The 17790-nt window shown below is 43.0% G+C and overlaps 1 protein-coding gene across 1 annotated transcript in view; it reads left to right on the forward strand.

Moving 5' to 3' along the window:
* The window catches only part of LOC139293847 (homeobox protein Meis1), an 80044-nt gene that overhangs the window by 48678 nt on the left and 13576 nt on the right, over window positions 1–17790 (forward strand). Inside the window, exon 9 of the mRNA XM_070915454.1 lies at window positions 7432–7508. Coding sequence (XP_070771555.1) covers window positions 7432–7508 — 77 coding nt within the window. The remainder of the gene's footprint in view (window positions 1–7431; window positions 7509–17790) is intronic.

Consider the following 17790-nt stretch of genomic DNA (forward strand, 5'->3'; position numbering starts at 1 on the left):
TTAGGAAGTCTCCTCGTTTGTTTAATAGTTTTTGTTTTGTTGCCTTGAACTCACCCGTAATAGCGCTTTGTTTCTCTGCAGCCCTGTGTAACGAGCTCTGTGTATTGTAGCTGTGTGTGTAACAAGAGAACATTTGTTTTTAAGCTTAGAGATCACTGCTAGAACGCTAGCTCCAAGCACTGTAGCTTGGAGCTAGCGTGCTGGTGCTCTGAGGGGCATCCCGCTGTTCTCTCTCAGCTTTCTGTGGTACCTGACTGGGATGAGGCTTTGTGGATCCCTCCTACTCCCCATTTACACACCCCTCCATCCAAGGCAGCCCTGAGGCAGCCCACCTCCAGCTGTGGCTGACGTTCACTGCGCCGCTTGGTGCAAGTACCGATTGCTTTGGAGTGCCTCCCCTCGCTCAAATAGGCAGTAATTACGGGCTTAAAGAGGTTTAGTGGTCCAGCAAACTACATAATCACCCCCTGAATTAGCCCCAGCTCATCAGCCTCAGTCCAACGAGCAGCGCTTACCACTAGCACTAGCTAGCATGCTGCACCCCCTTCCCTTTATTGCACAGAGGGAAGCACAGCAGCAGGTGTTGTGCAACATCCGGCCCCCTTAATAAATTTAGCCTCCCCTGAGCTGGAATAGGGAGGACTAATGAAGCACGCCCTCGCTCTTAGTGAAAGCAACCAGAGAGCACAGACACCACACATCCAGCACGCAAGATGCTTTCCTTCAGTATCAACAGACCTCACCCTTTACATTCTATGTTAAACACAACAATACAGCACTTTGTTAAGACTTGAGACCTGGTCATGTGCATACATGCTATAAGCTTCAGTATACACAGAGGCTAGAGACCCACCCAACTGTAAAGCACACGGATCATTGTTCACACCCTGCAGAACAGCAGGAACAGCTACAGCAGTGGCTGCTGCCCTGCTTTAGATCATAGAGTTTTAGAAAAGCAATGAATGATGCTTATCATCAATTATCATAGTGGAGAAGATGGTAATGCTGTACATTGTCTAATCCACTTTGTACTAGAGCTTTAATGACGTACTTTTCACCCTTTGCCTCACCAGCTAACTAGATTTATCTCATTCCCGTAGGCAAGAGCGCTGTGCGATTTCCCTAAATCAACAAAAGCTGTTTTTTGAGAGGAAAAATGCTCATTAATGAATGAAAAGCCCAAGAACATCTGTTTTTTTCCTCCGTTTTCTTTATCTCCAGAAGAGATGGAGAGATTTGATGACAAAAAGAGTTTGAAAGGGGATTTCTTTGCCATTTCTGGTGCATATATCGAGGTTTCCAAAAAAGAAAAAAAAGGCGGTGGTGAATTATTCATGCTACAAGCTTTGAGTTGGTTTACCGTAGTCCAACGCCATAACAGAGGCTATTTCTGTTTTTTTTTTTGTTGCAATGTACAGCACTAAGATGAGACGGGCGTTTATTTTGCGCAGACTTTACAGAGGGCGCTCTGAAACTCTGAAAAGATCTGTTTTTGCTCTGTTTTGTTATTTTGCATTGGAGCAGCCCAAATCAGAGGAAATTAGGTTAGGGGTGCTTTGTTTTTTTCTGTTGTTGTTTTGTTCTCTCTCACTCTCTTTTCTTTTTTTCTTTAATCCCCCCTTTCTCCCAGAGCCAGCTTTGTTGCTGGGTCCCTGCTCCCTAATGAAGTCAAAGGGATGTCAGTCGATGCCACCTACACAGAAAGGAATTTGAAATGGCGTAGCTTTCACAGCGCAGCGTGAGCACACACACAGAGGATGAAACTTCCACTGAATGAGCAAGACATTTCTGAAATTGGAAGCTTGTTGTATGAGATACAACAGGCTTACAGTTTGGAACGCTTGTTTTAAAGTCTGCTTGTGCTCAGGGTTCTGGCCATTTGTTGTTAGCATAACAATGTGCTTGCCTCCCCAAATATTTAAGGTAATCTCATACACGTCTGGCAGCAGCACCGCTACACTTCCAGTAAACTGTGTGTGTGTGTGTGTGTGTGTGTGTGTGTGTGTGTGTGTGTGTGTGTGTAAGACAGTTTGGTATGATACTCTGATGCCCTTCTAGCCAAAAAGGCCCCCGGATTAGCCGTCAGGCATTCCTGATGGGCAGCTCGGTTTCCAGGGAGATTTGACCTGGGAACAGTGAGGGGAACAGACCTGGCCTAGTCAAGGCTGTTCACTTCTACCTCAGCTGGCACATGCAAGTCAATAACCATGCATAATGTTGCTGTAACCTGCCTGGTGTTTCAGGTCGTTGGGGTTTACTATGTCAGGACTGTTAAGCGTCTTTGCTTACTGATAACAGAAAAGTACGCTAAAATAAACTGTTGCTTGTTAACACGTTGTTTACCGTGATTCAGTGCATTTCCTGGCTTCCTTGTGCCTTGTGGCAAACCCCAACCAACTGGCAGTAAAGTAAGCTAACTCAAAACACCATTGACCATGTCTGTCATCCACAGATTGTGCAGTGTCATGGCCTCTTTTTGAGGGACATCACATGATCGTGACAACATATGATTTTCCTCTCTCTTATTCCTCCCTCCATCCTGTTTCATGGTTGCAGTTTTATAAAGCTAATGTGGCGTGTCAAGACTGTTTTAATGGGATGCACAGAGACTTGGGAAGCACAGCTTTAAATAGAAATATATGCAACGATAACACCATAACGCTAATGGCTAGAGAAGGACTGTGGCTTTGGTTAACAAGGATGGAATTGCACACGTTAAGATGGAGATGTAATAGCAAAATGTAGGCTTTCATTGAAAAGCAGTAAGATATATATATTTAGATATTTACGCAAAGTTATTTGACATTTATTGCCTAAATCTGACGCGTATTCAGAAGCCAGAACAGAAAAAGGTGAAAAGATTGAAATTAACTATCACATCCATAGTGTTGTCAATGTTTACAGGGTGGATAGCTTATTTTTGAGCCAAAGCCAAATTAAAAGTATAAAGTCAAAGTATTTAGAGCAGTGAGGGGAAGAGACAGACAGACGGAGAGACTAGGAAAGAGAGCCGGTTTTGCTGAGGAGGCAAGATGAAGAGAAGGGAAAACAGCAGCAAGATAAAAGACATTTCTGAACTAGCCCTCCCCTCGTGGTGAAGTGCAGCATCCCCGACTAAAGAGTGACTCAGACTCTTGTTCTTTTTTTCGTTTCCTTCCTTGTCTTATTGCTACTGAGAGAATAAGGTGAAGCTTCATACAGTTTACAAGTTGCAAAAATAAGAATTAGGGAGCTGTGACCTTAGCACTTTTTTTCTCCTGCAGACGAGATTAAGATTTTGCTCGGACATTTGTCCTGCAGAGGTCAAAGGTTCAGTCCACACAATAGCCATGTGTCTTGTCAAAGTGACCTTGAGCATGGCACCAAGCAAATAGCCGCTCCCATGTTGGAAAGCCATTCCAGCTTCAGGTTTCTCAAACATGAATGGAAAAGCAGAACAGGAAGTCAGAACGGTGCAGCTAGTGTGGGGTGAGGGTCAGGTAAAATGTAAGACTCGATATTTTTTATATACAATTGTAATCTAGTACTTTTGTAGCACTGGTAACTGTAATGGTTGATATTTTTTCTACTGGCCTGTCTCAAACAGTTCTCTCCCAGGTTAGGCATGGGACAAGGGTATAAAGAGGGGTCTTGCAGAGTATTTATGCTCTTATCTCTTCGTTAAACCCCTGGGGCTCCAGATATCCATTTCCATGTCTCCTCCCCTGCCTCCCTCTTCCCTCTTGCTCCCTCTCCTCCTTCTCCGTCTATCTATCCCTCTCTTGTTCTTGTCTGAGGGGGTCAGAGAGGAAGACGGTCAGACAGGGAGGGGATGTTACTGATGCTCTGTTACTCACCCCCACACACATCTGCATGCAAACACACACACACACACATATGACCGCGCACAGCTGAACTTACTCGTAGGCCCAGCAAGCTCAGTGGCTCAAAGGAGAACAAACACACACACACACTCTAACGTCTGCGCAGATATGACCTCGCTAATACGAACACACTCGAGCAAAATCTTTGACTCAACTGGACACACACGACACAACAGATGTGCGCGCACACACACTCGGATTGATAAGACACACAGAAGAGAGAAGCGAAAACACACACCCCTCCTGGCACCCACATGCTCAGAGCCCAGCAGAGAGAGGCGAGCAGGGTGGAAATTCTCATGAAAGGAGTTGTATATTTGGAGAAGACATATCATTAAGATAGGCGGAGGGAAGAGGGAAGGGAGGGAAGGATGCGCAGAAACTTTCCATCTGCTCTTTTAAAGAACATGTTATTGCTTTTCTCACTAAATGCCTTTCTCTCTCTCTCTCTCTCTCCCAACCCGCTGAAGCACAGCCAAAGGCCGTTAAGACACCAGAATCACTCACAGACAATATTAAAACTGGGCGACTTGTTGCTGAGCGAGAAACTAAATCACAGTGTTTTGACAGATAGGAGCTAATTTGGCGGTTTAGAAAAAAAGAAAGGAGGACAAAAACAGTTTTGATGTACTGGATCATGGCCATCTCTGACTGGCAACTCTTCCATAAAGTGCGTGTTATTTTGTATGTGAAAACTTTGGCACATGCAGCCGTTTGGAGGTTGTGTGTTAGGGGCAGGATGCAGTTTTCAGATCCTTTATGTAGGTAAAAGCAAAATTTACCAAAGTAAAAGTTGTGTTATCAGCAAAATATTAAAGTATTAAATATACTATACACCAAGAAGGTTTTTCTCCCCTGCTGTCTAAGATTGAGATTGCGTGCATGTCTGTTTGCATGTGACTAGTTGTGTATATCTTTCTGTCTGCGTGTGTGTGCTGGGAAGCTAGAGTAGGGGAAGTACTGAAACAGGGTGTATTTGTACTTTATTGTGGCCCCTGGCATGGCCGCAGCCCCCCGATATCACGAGGAAGACACTCCTGCTTCCACAGATCTGCGACACGTAGAATGGACACAGTGATCTTTTCATGTTCAATCAGCTTTGTTTGTTGAGAAGAAAGACTTAAAAGGCACATTGTTCACAGGATTAGCTTTAATATGGCAGCAGTGAGTGTGTGGCGTCTATATGTAAAGAACTCAATGCTTCAAGACATCAGATGACACAAGCCCTAAAGAGTAATGCTTTCTCACTTTCTACACATGTGGGCAGGCGGCTGGCGCCACAGATTTGCAGCTATTTTAATTCTGATATTATCTGATCGGTCTACTGTTACTTGTGCACACACACGCATTATGTGAACGGACGGACAGTTTGCATGCATGTATGCACACACACGCACATAAAGGCACACAAAAATGGTTATAGAAAAGGAGTGGACACAAATTTGGCCAGAGGCGACAATGCAATTATAACTTAGCCCATGAAATTAGCCTCCTTGTGTTCCCATTCCCCACAACCAATCACATGGACAAGAGAAGGCTGGGAAAAAATCAGTCTCTCTCTCTCTCTGCTGGGTCGTCCCAGCATTAAACACAATCCTGTTCATTATGCGCTGCAAAAACTGTAATGAAAAAATGAAAATGCTGGCGCCTCACTGATTTTGCACGTCTGATTGACTATTAAGAGTGTGTGTTCTTGTTAGACATACTCTATATATTATAGGCTATTGTTGGTCACCATAACATGGAGCAATAACTGAATAAATGTCAGGGTTCTGTCAGGGCGGCCTGTGCCTGTCATTCAAACTGATAAATTCACCGAAAAACGCAGCCAATCCCCCGTTTTGTTGCGGATTTGAAAGTTCTATTTAATAAAATAAGGAGGGGGATTTTTGGTTTTGCTGGTTTAAAGAGATGCTCTTTGCCTATTTTCAAGAAAGTAAAAGTAACCTAAAATAATGCCATTTATTGTTTGAATTGATACAAGGAACATGGGGAAATTATTCATTTTATTTCACTGTAATGTGACAGAAATCTCTGTCCCAGTATGCAGCAATTGACCCCCCTGGTTGGCAAAATGAAAACACTTGGAAAGAATGGGTCATTCAAGGATCTTTAGTTATATATGTATCTCTTCTCCCTTTCTTAAATGTATATAAAGCATTTTGGAGTATACATATAGTTTCCAGTTTGTGGTATCCCTTCAACAATCTATTCTCTCCCTCGCTCCCCTGCTCCTCCCCCCCTCTCCTTTTTTATGGGCCGCCTATGGCGTTCAGCACAGTCCATGTCTTGTCTCATTCATGAACAGCACATTGTCCTCAACGAGCAAGGCTCCGTGCAACTGTGATACCCCCCCCACTCTAATATAAATCAACACACTCCCCGAGTTCACATTTATCCAATTTATTCATTCTATATATTTAAACAGGTGGCTCGAATTTAACTGTCCTCAGCTGGCTTCTCCAGGACGGGGGTGCAGTCAGTGGTTTATATTTAAACACTGGGCTTTAAGTCAGTTTGGATTGTCTTTCCCACATGTGAACCGTTGTTGATCATGCATCCATGAGCCTTCTGACAAATCTAAAATAATCTCAGAGTAAGGTAAAGTAATTCAAAACGAAATTCACTAAAAAAGTGACTGAAGAGAATTGAGAGTTGAGTTAAAACAAGATCAAAATGAAAGTTTGATTGTCTCTCTATGAAAATGGATTTACATTAGATAAATATAGCATTATAGCATAGTTCCATCCTCTCACTGGCCGATATTTTGATATTCAAGATTGATCAAATAAAAGACTCAAAATTAGATTAAATGCTTAAATGCTGAGGTGGCAATGTGGGATTTGGAGGAAATTCTTGTTCTTGTGTGCAGCTGGTGGTCTAAAGGGTGACACGTAGAAGGCTTTCTGTACTTTTCTTTTCTTGCAGTCAGTGCAGTTAAAAAGCAAAAATGATTACAGCAAAGTGGCAAACTGAACAGACTCATGTTATTGTACCAACTGCAATAAGGATGAAAGCACGCAGCAGCAATAAAGACAAGAGATTTTACATTCTCTTGTCTGGGTTAACGTTACATATTCCCCGCTCACTGATTACATATGCAGCAGGGTGAAAGGGGGGCCGTCGACGCGAATATATTTGTGTAAGAGGCTGCCTAATTACCAGAGCTGGTTCTCCACTTCACTTAACTTTCTAATTGGCTTGCCTTTTTGGCTGCCATTAATTACAAGATTTCATATTCCATTAATGATCGGGGGGAGAGAGGCACGTTAACGCGCACACACTCACACATACTTACAGTATACATCCGGATAGACATACACACAGGCACATACTGACACCTACGCACCGATGAGCATGAGCACACATCTCATTTTTCTACCTCTCATTATGCAGTATGGTTTTGTCTGTGTGTGTGTGTGTGTGTGTGTGTGTGTGTGACCTGTAACCTACAACAACTCTTTCTTTACTAAAAGGCACATCAAACTCTTTTTTCAACAGCAAGAAGCTTCATTAAACAATTTGCGGTCAGCCTTTTTCTCATAGGTGTTGTCTCTGTCTCCTGCAGCATCCCTACCCGTCAGAAGAACAGAAGAAGCAGCTGGCGCAAGACACAGGTCTCACCATCCTACAAGTGAACAACTGGTAAGTCATTTCAGAGTTTACATGCAGTCGATTTCAGGGGTTTGTACCCCCAGGCTATCCAAGTTCTTAATGATTGGAATTAATGCCTCCACTCCCCTATTTTCATCCTACACACACACAGAAACACACACACCACTTACCGAATCATCCTCACCTAGATCAATCCATCTAAAGAGATATGGCCTGGAGTGATTTTCCAAACCAACAGCCTAACTCAGCCCAAACATGAGCATCCATGTTAATTAAGAGTCAAACTACCATCTGAAAACATCCAATAAAATCATCCAACTTACATGTTGGATGATTTTATTGGATGTTTTCCCAGTTATACAAGAATGATTACTGAAAAAGTGGTAGCTCTGAGACTAATTATAGGGTTTTACTTTGACTGACTTATTTGGGGGTTTGTGGCTTTTTGTAGCACCTTTTCACTGTGATTAACATTTGTTTTAATCAGTCGGTGAACATCTCATTTAACATTTATTCTCTCTTGGTAAAACTTTTATTTATTCCCAGTTCATGCACCGTATTATCCTTGAAGCTAGCTTAATGCTTGTTAGACCTTTTTCAAATATAGTTAGCCACGCACTGTAGTTACTTCCACAGATGATAATGACATACAAACTGAAAAACTGCAATATTGTAAACTTAAATGAACCCAAAAAGTGCAGTAACTTTTCACCATTACATTATATCCACTGACCATATATCTTTGTGTACATTATTATTTAGTAATCTTTCTTAATGCATTTAGCATTTTAAGTAGCTTAGAAGTGCACAGCCCGATTGCTCTCCTGCCTTTGCAAATTAATGCTCTGTAAGTGCCAACTAGCCTGTTAATTGGGCACAAGCGTGACTGGCCCGCGCCATAAAATAAGGTTGCTAACTAGCCTTTTTAACCTTAGGTAGCCCTGTAAAAGGTGGAAAGGGGCCCTATGTCCTTGTGCGGCTAGTCTTATCAGAGAGATGGCTATCAGCACATGCTTAGTGTTATTAGCCATGTCTAATTAAAGGGGCTGGAGTCTGGGTAACTGAGGCAGGGTCCAGGCTGAGGGTGTTTGATCTGAGCGGCCCTTAAAATAATCCTTGAAAGTATCAGTGATTTGCTGGGTACGGGCATGAAAGTGGAGACTGCAGAAAGCAGCAGACGGAGAGAGAGAGAGTTAAAGAGCCAGACGGGAGTGAAAAATAGATGAAGGGAAGGAGAGAAAGGTAAGGAGAGAGGGAGAGAAAGAGATGAGACATGATAAATCCCCATTACCAGCAGTCTAATGATGTTAACATTATTCCCAGCCATTGTTCAATCTCAGACCTCAGAGACAGACAGAAGTTAGATTAGGATATGGTGTATCAGTCTATGGAGAATTCATTTTATACTGGGCCAAAAATAATGCACACTCACACACACACACACACACACACACACACACACGCACACACACTGGCAGAAAAAGGCCTCCTGACCAGAGGGAATCCTGTAGAGGTTATCAAATCACGTGACCCCTCTGAAATCCATGGGGGATCAATTCTTACAGCTGAGATAAAGCCAAGCTGTGTGTGTGTGTGTGTGTGTGTGTGTGTGTGTGTGTGTGTGTGTGTGTGTGTGTGTGTGTGTGTGTGTGAGTCAGACAAACAGTCACATGAACAGTAGCTTGGTCACTTAAGGCTGACTGTGTGCTCTCATTCTGTTTGTTGTTTTTATTGGTAGGGGGATAGCAACACACCCTGAAGGTGTGTGTGTGTATTTGTGCATGACCAACACACACTGTGTAAATCGTGGGAGGTTAATCTTGGTTTGTGGAAGATGTTGTGTGTGTGTGTGTGTGTGTGTGTGTGTGTGTAAGAGAGGGGAACCGGGGGTGGTTAATCTAAGGGGTATTAGCTGTTAAACCCTGCATGCTGGGATCCCGCTGCCCCCTCACATTTTGTTGTATACAAGTGTGTGTGTGTGTGTGTACGTGTGTGTGTGTGTGTGTGTGTGCGCGCACTTGTCCAGAGGCATATTTCCATGCATGGTTGTTTGAGCGAGCGAGCAGTACATTGTAGCATGGAAGGGTGATTGAGAAGGAAAACAATTAAGTGAAAAGATGGGGTGACGGAGAGATAAAGACAGAGATTGAGAGAAAGAGAGAATGAGGAGAAGCAGAAGAGGAGAGGTGGAGGACAGAAAAAAGAGATGACAGAGAAGAAAGAGCGATAGATGGAGAGACAATCACGGAGAGACAGAGAGAGAGAGAGAGAGAGAGAGAGAGGTTACGTTAGGGGAACTGCCATTTCGCAGGCGTGTTGTTGTGCTGGTTGGGAAGCCCCGTCATTGGGTGTCTCCATAGCAACCCCCGGTGATGTTACCTCCTGACCCACTGATTTGGTGAAGTCAATTTCCCTAGCTGTGATTCTGTTTGTCAGTGCTGTTCATGAACACACACACACGCTCACACACGCATACACAAATGCATGCATGTCTAAATTCACACACACTCACACACACACACATTTTCTCATGCGTTTACTTGCTTCAAATCAGGTCTACAACTGTGACATCAAGCCAAAGAGGACTTCAGGAAGCATAAAACACTTAGTGGGAGTGTGTTTCACGGTCATACCCCGGCCATCGGCACTGCATTCATGTCAAATGGCCGCAGTTGAACTGCAGGTCATCCATGTTTGTTGTCCCAACCGGGGAAGACCTAATGATGACAAACATGTACTGACAAAGGCACAGTGCAATCCTGTCACATGTTCCAGCATGAAACACAAACTCTCCCTTGCTCTCTCTAATACACACAGAGACACACACAATCTCTTTATTCACATGTGTGCTTTCCGTCACATACGTACTCACACACTATTTCTCATACACCCACAGTCTCTCTCTCTCTCTCTCTCTCTCTCTCTCTCTCTCTCTCTCTCTCTCTCTCTCACACACACCATAGATGTGTTAACACACATGTCGGTGTGTATTATTGATGAGCAAGCACGCGGTAGGGCTCAGCAGATTAAATAAAAATGCTAAAGGCCGGCAAGGGGCGCAGATCACTCATGAATTATTGGCAGAAATACGCTGCACCAGGGAATCTCAATTTGAATGGAGAATGTGTGTGTGTGTGTGTGTGTGTGTGTGTGTGTGTGTGTGTGTGTGTGTGTGTGTGTGTGTGTGTGGTAATGCATGTGCACATTCACACAGCAGAATCATATATTGGGAATATACACACATACTGTACACACCCAAATGCAAACACTCCTATATACAGATGTGTACACACAGTGTATGAGTGTATTGTTTCCACACACAGCTCCACATGTCACCACATGACACAAACGAACACTTACTCAAACACTAACGCTCACACAGTTAAATGCTCAATAATGAATACACACAGACACGCCAAAGCTATCTGGATGGATTCATGTTCATTAAACACGTTGTGATGTAGGCTGAAGTAGTCTGTAAAATCCTAAGTAATACTTTAGTATTTTACTTCTTGTTTCCAGAGTGCACTTTGAAGACATGAAAGATTATATCATGCAATAGATGTAACTGTTAATATCTCGTCACGGTTTTCAGTTAAAAAGACAATTCTGTCTAAGAAAATACAGTTTATTCTAACAGAACCAGTGGCATTTTAGTAATTTAGTGTAATTTCATTGAGCTGTGAAACTTTCACACATGAGCTGCTGTCCCTCATAGGCCGCTGTAAGAGCGGCGTCTGATGACGAAAGTACACAGCCTGAAGCAAAAGATGTCATCTCTGCTTAAAATCAAACAAATCTTAGAAGAATTTACTTAAGTTACTTAAAAATTCTAAATAATCTTCCTCGAAAGAAAAAGTATGTTTGTTACCCTAAATAAATGGACCAGAGGTGCGTCTGTGTGAAGAAGAAGAGAAGAGAAAGCTGGATTACGAGAACTGTCCGACCTGTTGATGGACAGTCTCGCGCTAAATTGATAATAACTACGTGTTCATTGTTTCTGATCAGACAGAGACTTTGTCACCTGACATGTTGACATGTCCTGAAAAGAAATAATCCTTTTGTGTTAAAGCATCTCTGACAGCTAATGAGATCTGAGGTTAGCTGGGTCTTTGCCTCCGTTGTTGTTTTACCAGGCGCCACCGTGGATTACATGATCACCTGTTGAAGAAGTGAACCAGACGTCTGATCTCATCAGGAATTCATCTTTATTTGTATGAGAAGGATGTCTGTTCTCAACTGGGGTCACTTTTGACACTACACAAAGTGAAACCATGACAAAAACCTCACGCTAAAATAATTTAACCCTACTTTAATCATAATAACTTACCCACACCTTAGCGAAAGACTAATGTTGCTTAAGATGCACCCAAAACAGGTTGGCCAAAGCTTAAGAAAATGTTTCACAGCAATTTTGGAATTATGTGACAAATATTCAGATTTGTAGATGAGAGACAAAACCATAATTGATCTTTCCAAAATGTGAGAAATGAATATATGATGTATGTGGATCAGAAAACAGACAAATTATCTAAATGTCCTTGAACAGTACAACCCTTTACCTGCTCACACATTGTAAACCACTCTGAATCAGCTAAAAGCTCAGAGCGTAACATATAAAATGTCTTTCTCTCTCTGCTTTCTCTTTCTCGGGCTGCAGTCAGTATCTCTCTGCTAAGTTCTCCTAACGCTCTGGTGATGTAAAAATCGATGGCGAGGTCATCAGGTTTCCCTTGTTGGCTGCCCCTCCCCTTCCTGCCTGCAATTTAATAATGCCCCTTTAAAGGCAGTGTTTAAGCCTCGCCGAGCGATTGTTTTGTCAATAAGACCTCCTTTTACGAACGTCTTAAAAGCATAGACAGCGAGAGAGAAAGAGAGAGAGAGAGAGAGAGAGGTAGTATTTAAGAGGGCAGAGTGGACGGACGTTGAAGCTACTCAGGAAGGAGCGGCGTGGCACCTACATGTATGCCGCTTATCAGGTTTCTGAAAGGACGAGCAGAGGGAGAGGAAGAGGTGGGGGGGAGGAAGGAGATATGGGGTGGGGTGAGAGAAAAATAACATGACAACATGGAGAAGAAGCCCATACTGCTTTATTATTTCTTTTAGTTTGTTTGTTTTTTTTAGTAACAAATTCCCAGTGTTTACACAATTCGTTTATTCGAAATAAAAGCAAAAAAGAAGTCAGGCAGGACAAGAAACACAGTCAGGTGATCAAACAGGTTTTAAACGAACTCCCAGGTTAGCCAAACGTAACAAAGTGAAATCTTTATAGTTTACAGACCAAAATCCTGGTTTGGTCTACCACACTTGCTATAGTTGTACAGTTGTGCGATGACGAATTATCACTAACATTTTATGTGCACTCACATGTTCAGTTTTACCACCAATTAAAGTCGTTGGCCAAAACTACACAAATAAGACCCCAGTTGTCATAAACCAGAGATATGAGAGCGAGACAAACAGGTAGAGTGAGATGAGTTGCATGGTTGAGTATGTTGACAGGCAAGAGCGAGAGATGCTGGAACTTGTTCTCAGAAAGCCTTCTGAGGTGTGTGTGTGTGTGTGTGTGTGTGTGTGTGTGTGTGGGTGTGTGTGTGTGTGTGTGTGTGTTTTGGAATTAGGCAGGCCCAGTTTCAGTCCATGCCCTTGAGCCTGTTTCATATACTGCAGCTCTGTCAAGTTGCTTCAGCCTGAAACTCCCTGACATTACAACAAATACCACACACACACACACATACACACACACACACACACATGAACACACACGTTTCACTAGATATGACCTCATCCTCAGATTTCAACACTTTTGGAGTTAAAATGTGAAAATCATTTCAAAAACAATATTTTCTTCCCTCAGTTTGATGTCTGTTGCTACCTTTTACAGGAATCTTTAGCCTGTGCAGACACGACCCTGTCTTTACTGTATTATGTCAACAGAAGTGTGTGTAGACTTGTGTGTGTGTGTGTGTGCTTATACACATATAGGTGTCCATGTGCAAAGACACACTGTGAACCGAACACCATCCCTCCTGCCCCCCTTCCTCCCTCTTTTTTCCTCTCACTCTCTGTTTCTCTTACATCACAGCACGCCGCCCGAGGCCAAACCTGCATTTCTCTTCATTCGCCTCTCTCTCGCCTCTTTTTCATTCCCTCCTCTTTTCTCCCCACTCCTCCCCCTTGCTTTTCAACCTTCTTTTGTAGTAGTGGAGGGGGGTCCAAAACATGAAAGGCGGCAGAACGTGAATGCCAGGGTCTGTGTTGAAGCACACATGGTCGCTGTCGTGCTCGCCCGCCATCAGTCAGTTGTTGTTCTCACGCTGATGTTTTCTTGTGTTGATCAAATGCTGTTGTGAAGTGAATCAGCGGGGACACGGAGCAAGTGTTTTGTGCCAAAATTAACTGTCTAGGAAAAATAGGACACCTTCTCCTACAATTAACAGGCAGAAGACTGTCGTTGATTTCATGCAATTAAGATAAGTGATGGTACTATGTACAAGGATTTGTAGACAAGGCATAACATAATGAGGCTAACAGGCTGTTTCTGTTGGCACTGATGCACCTGTGGCGACTGTCAGCCGCCATCGATGAGATTAACGAAATCATGGATTGTTCTGAAATCCTGCAGACAAATTCACTATCATAAAAAGTCTCATAAAATTGATAAAATTATTGGCTGGTTACTTTGTATTTTAAATACTTTCATTCAAATATATACTGTATGTATATGGATGTAGTAATTTTGGGCAGACTAATTATAACAAGCTAATATTTAAATATAAGCATATTACAAGCAAAAGAAATGTTCCACTTTCCGAAAACAGATATTATCCCATCACTTCCTCAAAATGTTATCCTCTTTTCCTCACTTCCACTTCCTTTGGTGTTTGCTGACTGTCGATGTCGACTGCCTAAAACTGTAAAACTGCCTTCACTAGTTTCTGGGCAGTCAGAGGGATCCCCGTAGCGATGGCTGCTGTGAGCCAGCGGGGGGAAGTGACACGCGCAGAGACAGGATATGACACGGGCAGTATGGGGGGATTTAGGTCAACCACTGTGTGTTTGCAGCAGTCCCCACTGCAAGCCCTGTCAGCAATACTGGCTCTGTGTGACACTGGTCATCTGTGTGTGTGTGTGTGTGTGTGTGTGTGTGTGTGTGTGTGTGTGTGTGTGTGTGTGTGTGTGTGTCTTTTTTTTTTGGTGGCTAAGTTTGTATGTTTATTTGTGTATGTGGTGAACAGAAACACACATGTACATGCAAATACATATGCAAAAAAACAGAGTTTCCACACAAGCACATATACATAGAGCAACACACGTGTACGCGAATGCATTTTGATCCAAGCCCAAAGGCCAAAGGACAATGACTCTGTCCAATGTTGTGTTTGTGGAGTGGGCAGCACAGGACAGCCATGTTGTTTCCGGGTAAAGTCAGGCTTCAAGCCATACCCTCTCTTTGGCATTGATGGATGACTGACTAACTGAGTCCAAAACTGTCTGAATGTGTGTGAAGGGAAGCAGGAACTGAGATAAAGAGAGTGACAGGGGTCACGTGGGACAGCTACATGCTCCCTTCTGATGTCTTATTCTTCTTCTCTGCTTTTATTTCTTTGTTTTTCTTCTCCTTTGTCCCTTGTCGTCTGAACTTTCTTTTCTCTCTCTCTCTCTCTTTCTCACCCCTCTCTCTCCCCCACCCTCTGTTTATATTTTGCCTTTTGGCAAGTCCTGTTTAGAAGTCAGCGAGTGTTGCAAAGCCAGCCCAGTCAGAGCCAATGAGTTCATGTATGTTTTTCAAGTGGCCAACATTTCCTTTCTATAACTCTGAGAGGCACCTGGTTGTCATGGACACACACACACACACAGTAAACATGCATACACACTGAGCTCTTCTCCAGTTTATGTGTGTGTGTGTGTGTGTGTGTGTGTGTGTGTGTGTGTGTGTGTGTGTGTGTGTGTGAGAGAGAGAGAAAGTGTGTGTTGTTATCCAGCCTGTCGCTCCACTCTGTAAAACCAGCTTTAGTGGTAGATTCATGGCTCTCTTAATGGACACTGGGCTCTTGGGTAGTGGAGCAACAGAGTGTGTGTGTGTGTGTGTGTGTGTGTGTGTGTGTGTGTGTGTGTGTGTGTGTGCTTACATACTTGTATTTTATGTGTGTGCAGTAATGGGGATTAAGTGACCCCATGGCTGCTCTCAGTCTAAAGCTCCTTTTAAATTTCACACTGTTTTCTTATGTTTCCCTCCATATGTGGCACTGGATCCAGTTAATCCACCTCATGTTATTAAGAGCTGGATCAGCAGACCAGCATGTACTGAATGTGTGTGTGTGTGTCAGTGGGTGTGTCTGTGCATAGCTGTGCATAGCTGTGCATGCATTTGGAGATGGTTCAGGAACTATTTGCCAATAAAGACTTATATGTATTGCTGACTCAAAACACAGGCCTCCTGCCTAATAACAGCCTAGCTGCAGCACTCAGACCTGGTCATGTGACTCCTACGTGACCTCACTTCAACCTTACTTGTTAAATGTGTGTGTGTGTGTGTGTGTGTGTGTGTGTGTGTTGCATATTGTGTCTGTGCATGTGTGAACATGCATGTGTTTTTTATGTATGTAAGGTACCACACCTTCTCCACAGACCTAATGCACACAGCCGGTTTCAATAGGACATTGAGAAGCAGAAAGGATCATGGGAATGAGCAGGGTTTGTGTTTGTGTGCAGCAGTGTTAAAGAAGCTATTTGTAGCGGTTTGATTGGTTTGAGCAGCTTTGGGGAAAACAGTGAGAGGATGCTCCTCGTTGACAAGTAAGCGCATGTAGCAGAATGAGTGCCTTGAGTACGTTTGTAACTCTGTGAATGCATGAAGGTGTTTGTACGTGTTGAAAGCTGCAGTGACAAATTATGGACAATACAGTCTCTCTACACAATATCAGGTATGGCTTACTTATAGATAGTTGCAACCTTGCAGCCACAATTCGTCTCCCATCTCTTAAGTGTTTGTGGATTTGCGTGTGGGCCCGTTACAAACAGAGTCCTGCAAGCAGCTGCGTTAGTTTATTTAAACTAATCTGAATCATCTCATCCAAGCATCTGACCTGAGAACGACACTGAGGAGGAGAGGAGGAGAGAAAGGGAGGGAGGGAGGGAGACATGTGGGGAAAAGAGAAGGAGGTGATTTATGAGTTAACTCGTCAACTGAGGAGAACAAGGGGAGAAACTCATAACTGTAATTCCCTCACACACCCACGTGCAGTAACCTCACATACATATACACACATATAGTATGCAGGTACATGCGCACAAATGCCCTGCCACCCCCCCTGCTGCACATAAGAGAATATGTGCACTCTATAATAAAATAACTACTTACTTAAGAAGATGGAGAAGTGCTGGGACACGGGACGGGATAATAAAGTTCTGCAGGGATACAGGGAGTGACTTCAGAATTGGAATGAGGTGTATAAGTGTGTGTTTTAGCTCCAACATACTGTGTGAATGTTTATCTTGTGATTTATGACTGACAGCTGTATGTGTGTGGATGCGCAAGTCTAAAGCAATTGTTTCTGTGTAGTTTTTGTTGTTTTAATAACTATGTCATGTAGGACTAATTTGTGTAGAACTTTTTGTACTTTTATAGAGACAGGATTGTCTAAACAGTTCCATAAAAGCATTGATTAACAGAATTAATTCAGATAAAATAACAGAACAGTGTTTTAGTTTGCGTGTGTGTGTGTGTGTGTGTTCACCAGTGAGTGGGAAGGATATATGGGCTAGGTGTTAATTGTGGTTGAGCAGCACACAATCGATGCTAGCTGCGCAGTGACAACCTGATGATAAGCTACATGATTCCACTTGTAAGAGCTCACTTTCTTTTTAGTGCTTTTAAATCACATTGATTGGCAGCCAGGAGGAGTGTGTGGTTACACAGTTATTTTAAGCGGCTCTCAGATTTGAATATGCATGTAAACCTGTGTCGGCGTGCGCTGAAATCCACCGCCGGGTCCTGATGCGGGTGTGTGATGCTGGAATATCCAACTGTGTATGAATGTGAGGTGTGTGCAGGCCTGTGCATGTGTGTGCACATTCTCTCAGATTACTAATGTAATATTGGTTGTGAGTGCAGAGGACGTGTGTTTATATGTGTATGTGCAGATTTGTGTGTTTCAGTGTGTCTCATATTACTAATATAATATTGGTAGCAGGCTCAGGAGATGTGCTTGTGTGTGAGTATGTGTGCCACAGAAATTGAGAACTCCACATGAATTTAAATCAACGAGCTCGCAGAGTAACCTTTTGTATATCCAATCTGCATCTTTCC

This window comes from Enoplosus armatus, chromosome 12, assembly GCF_043641665.1.
Source record: "Enoplosus armatus isolate fEnoArm2 chromosome 12, fEnoArm2.hap1, whole genome shotgun sequence".
In the NCBI taxonomy this organism is placed as follows: domain Eukaryota; kingdom Metazoa; phylum Chordata; class Actinopteri; order Centrarchiformes; family Enoplosidae; genus Enoplosus; species Enoplosus armatus.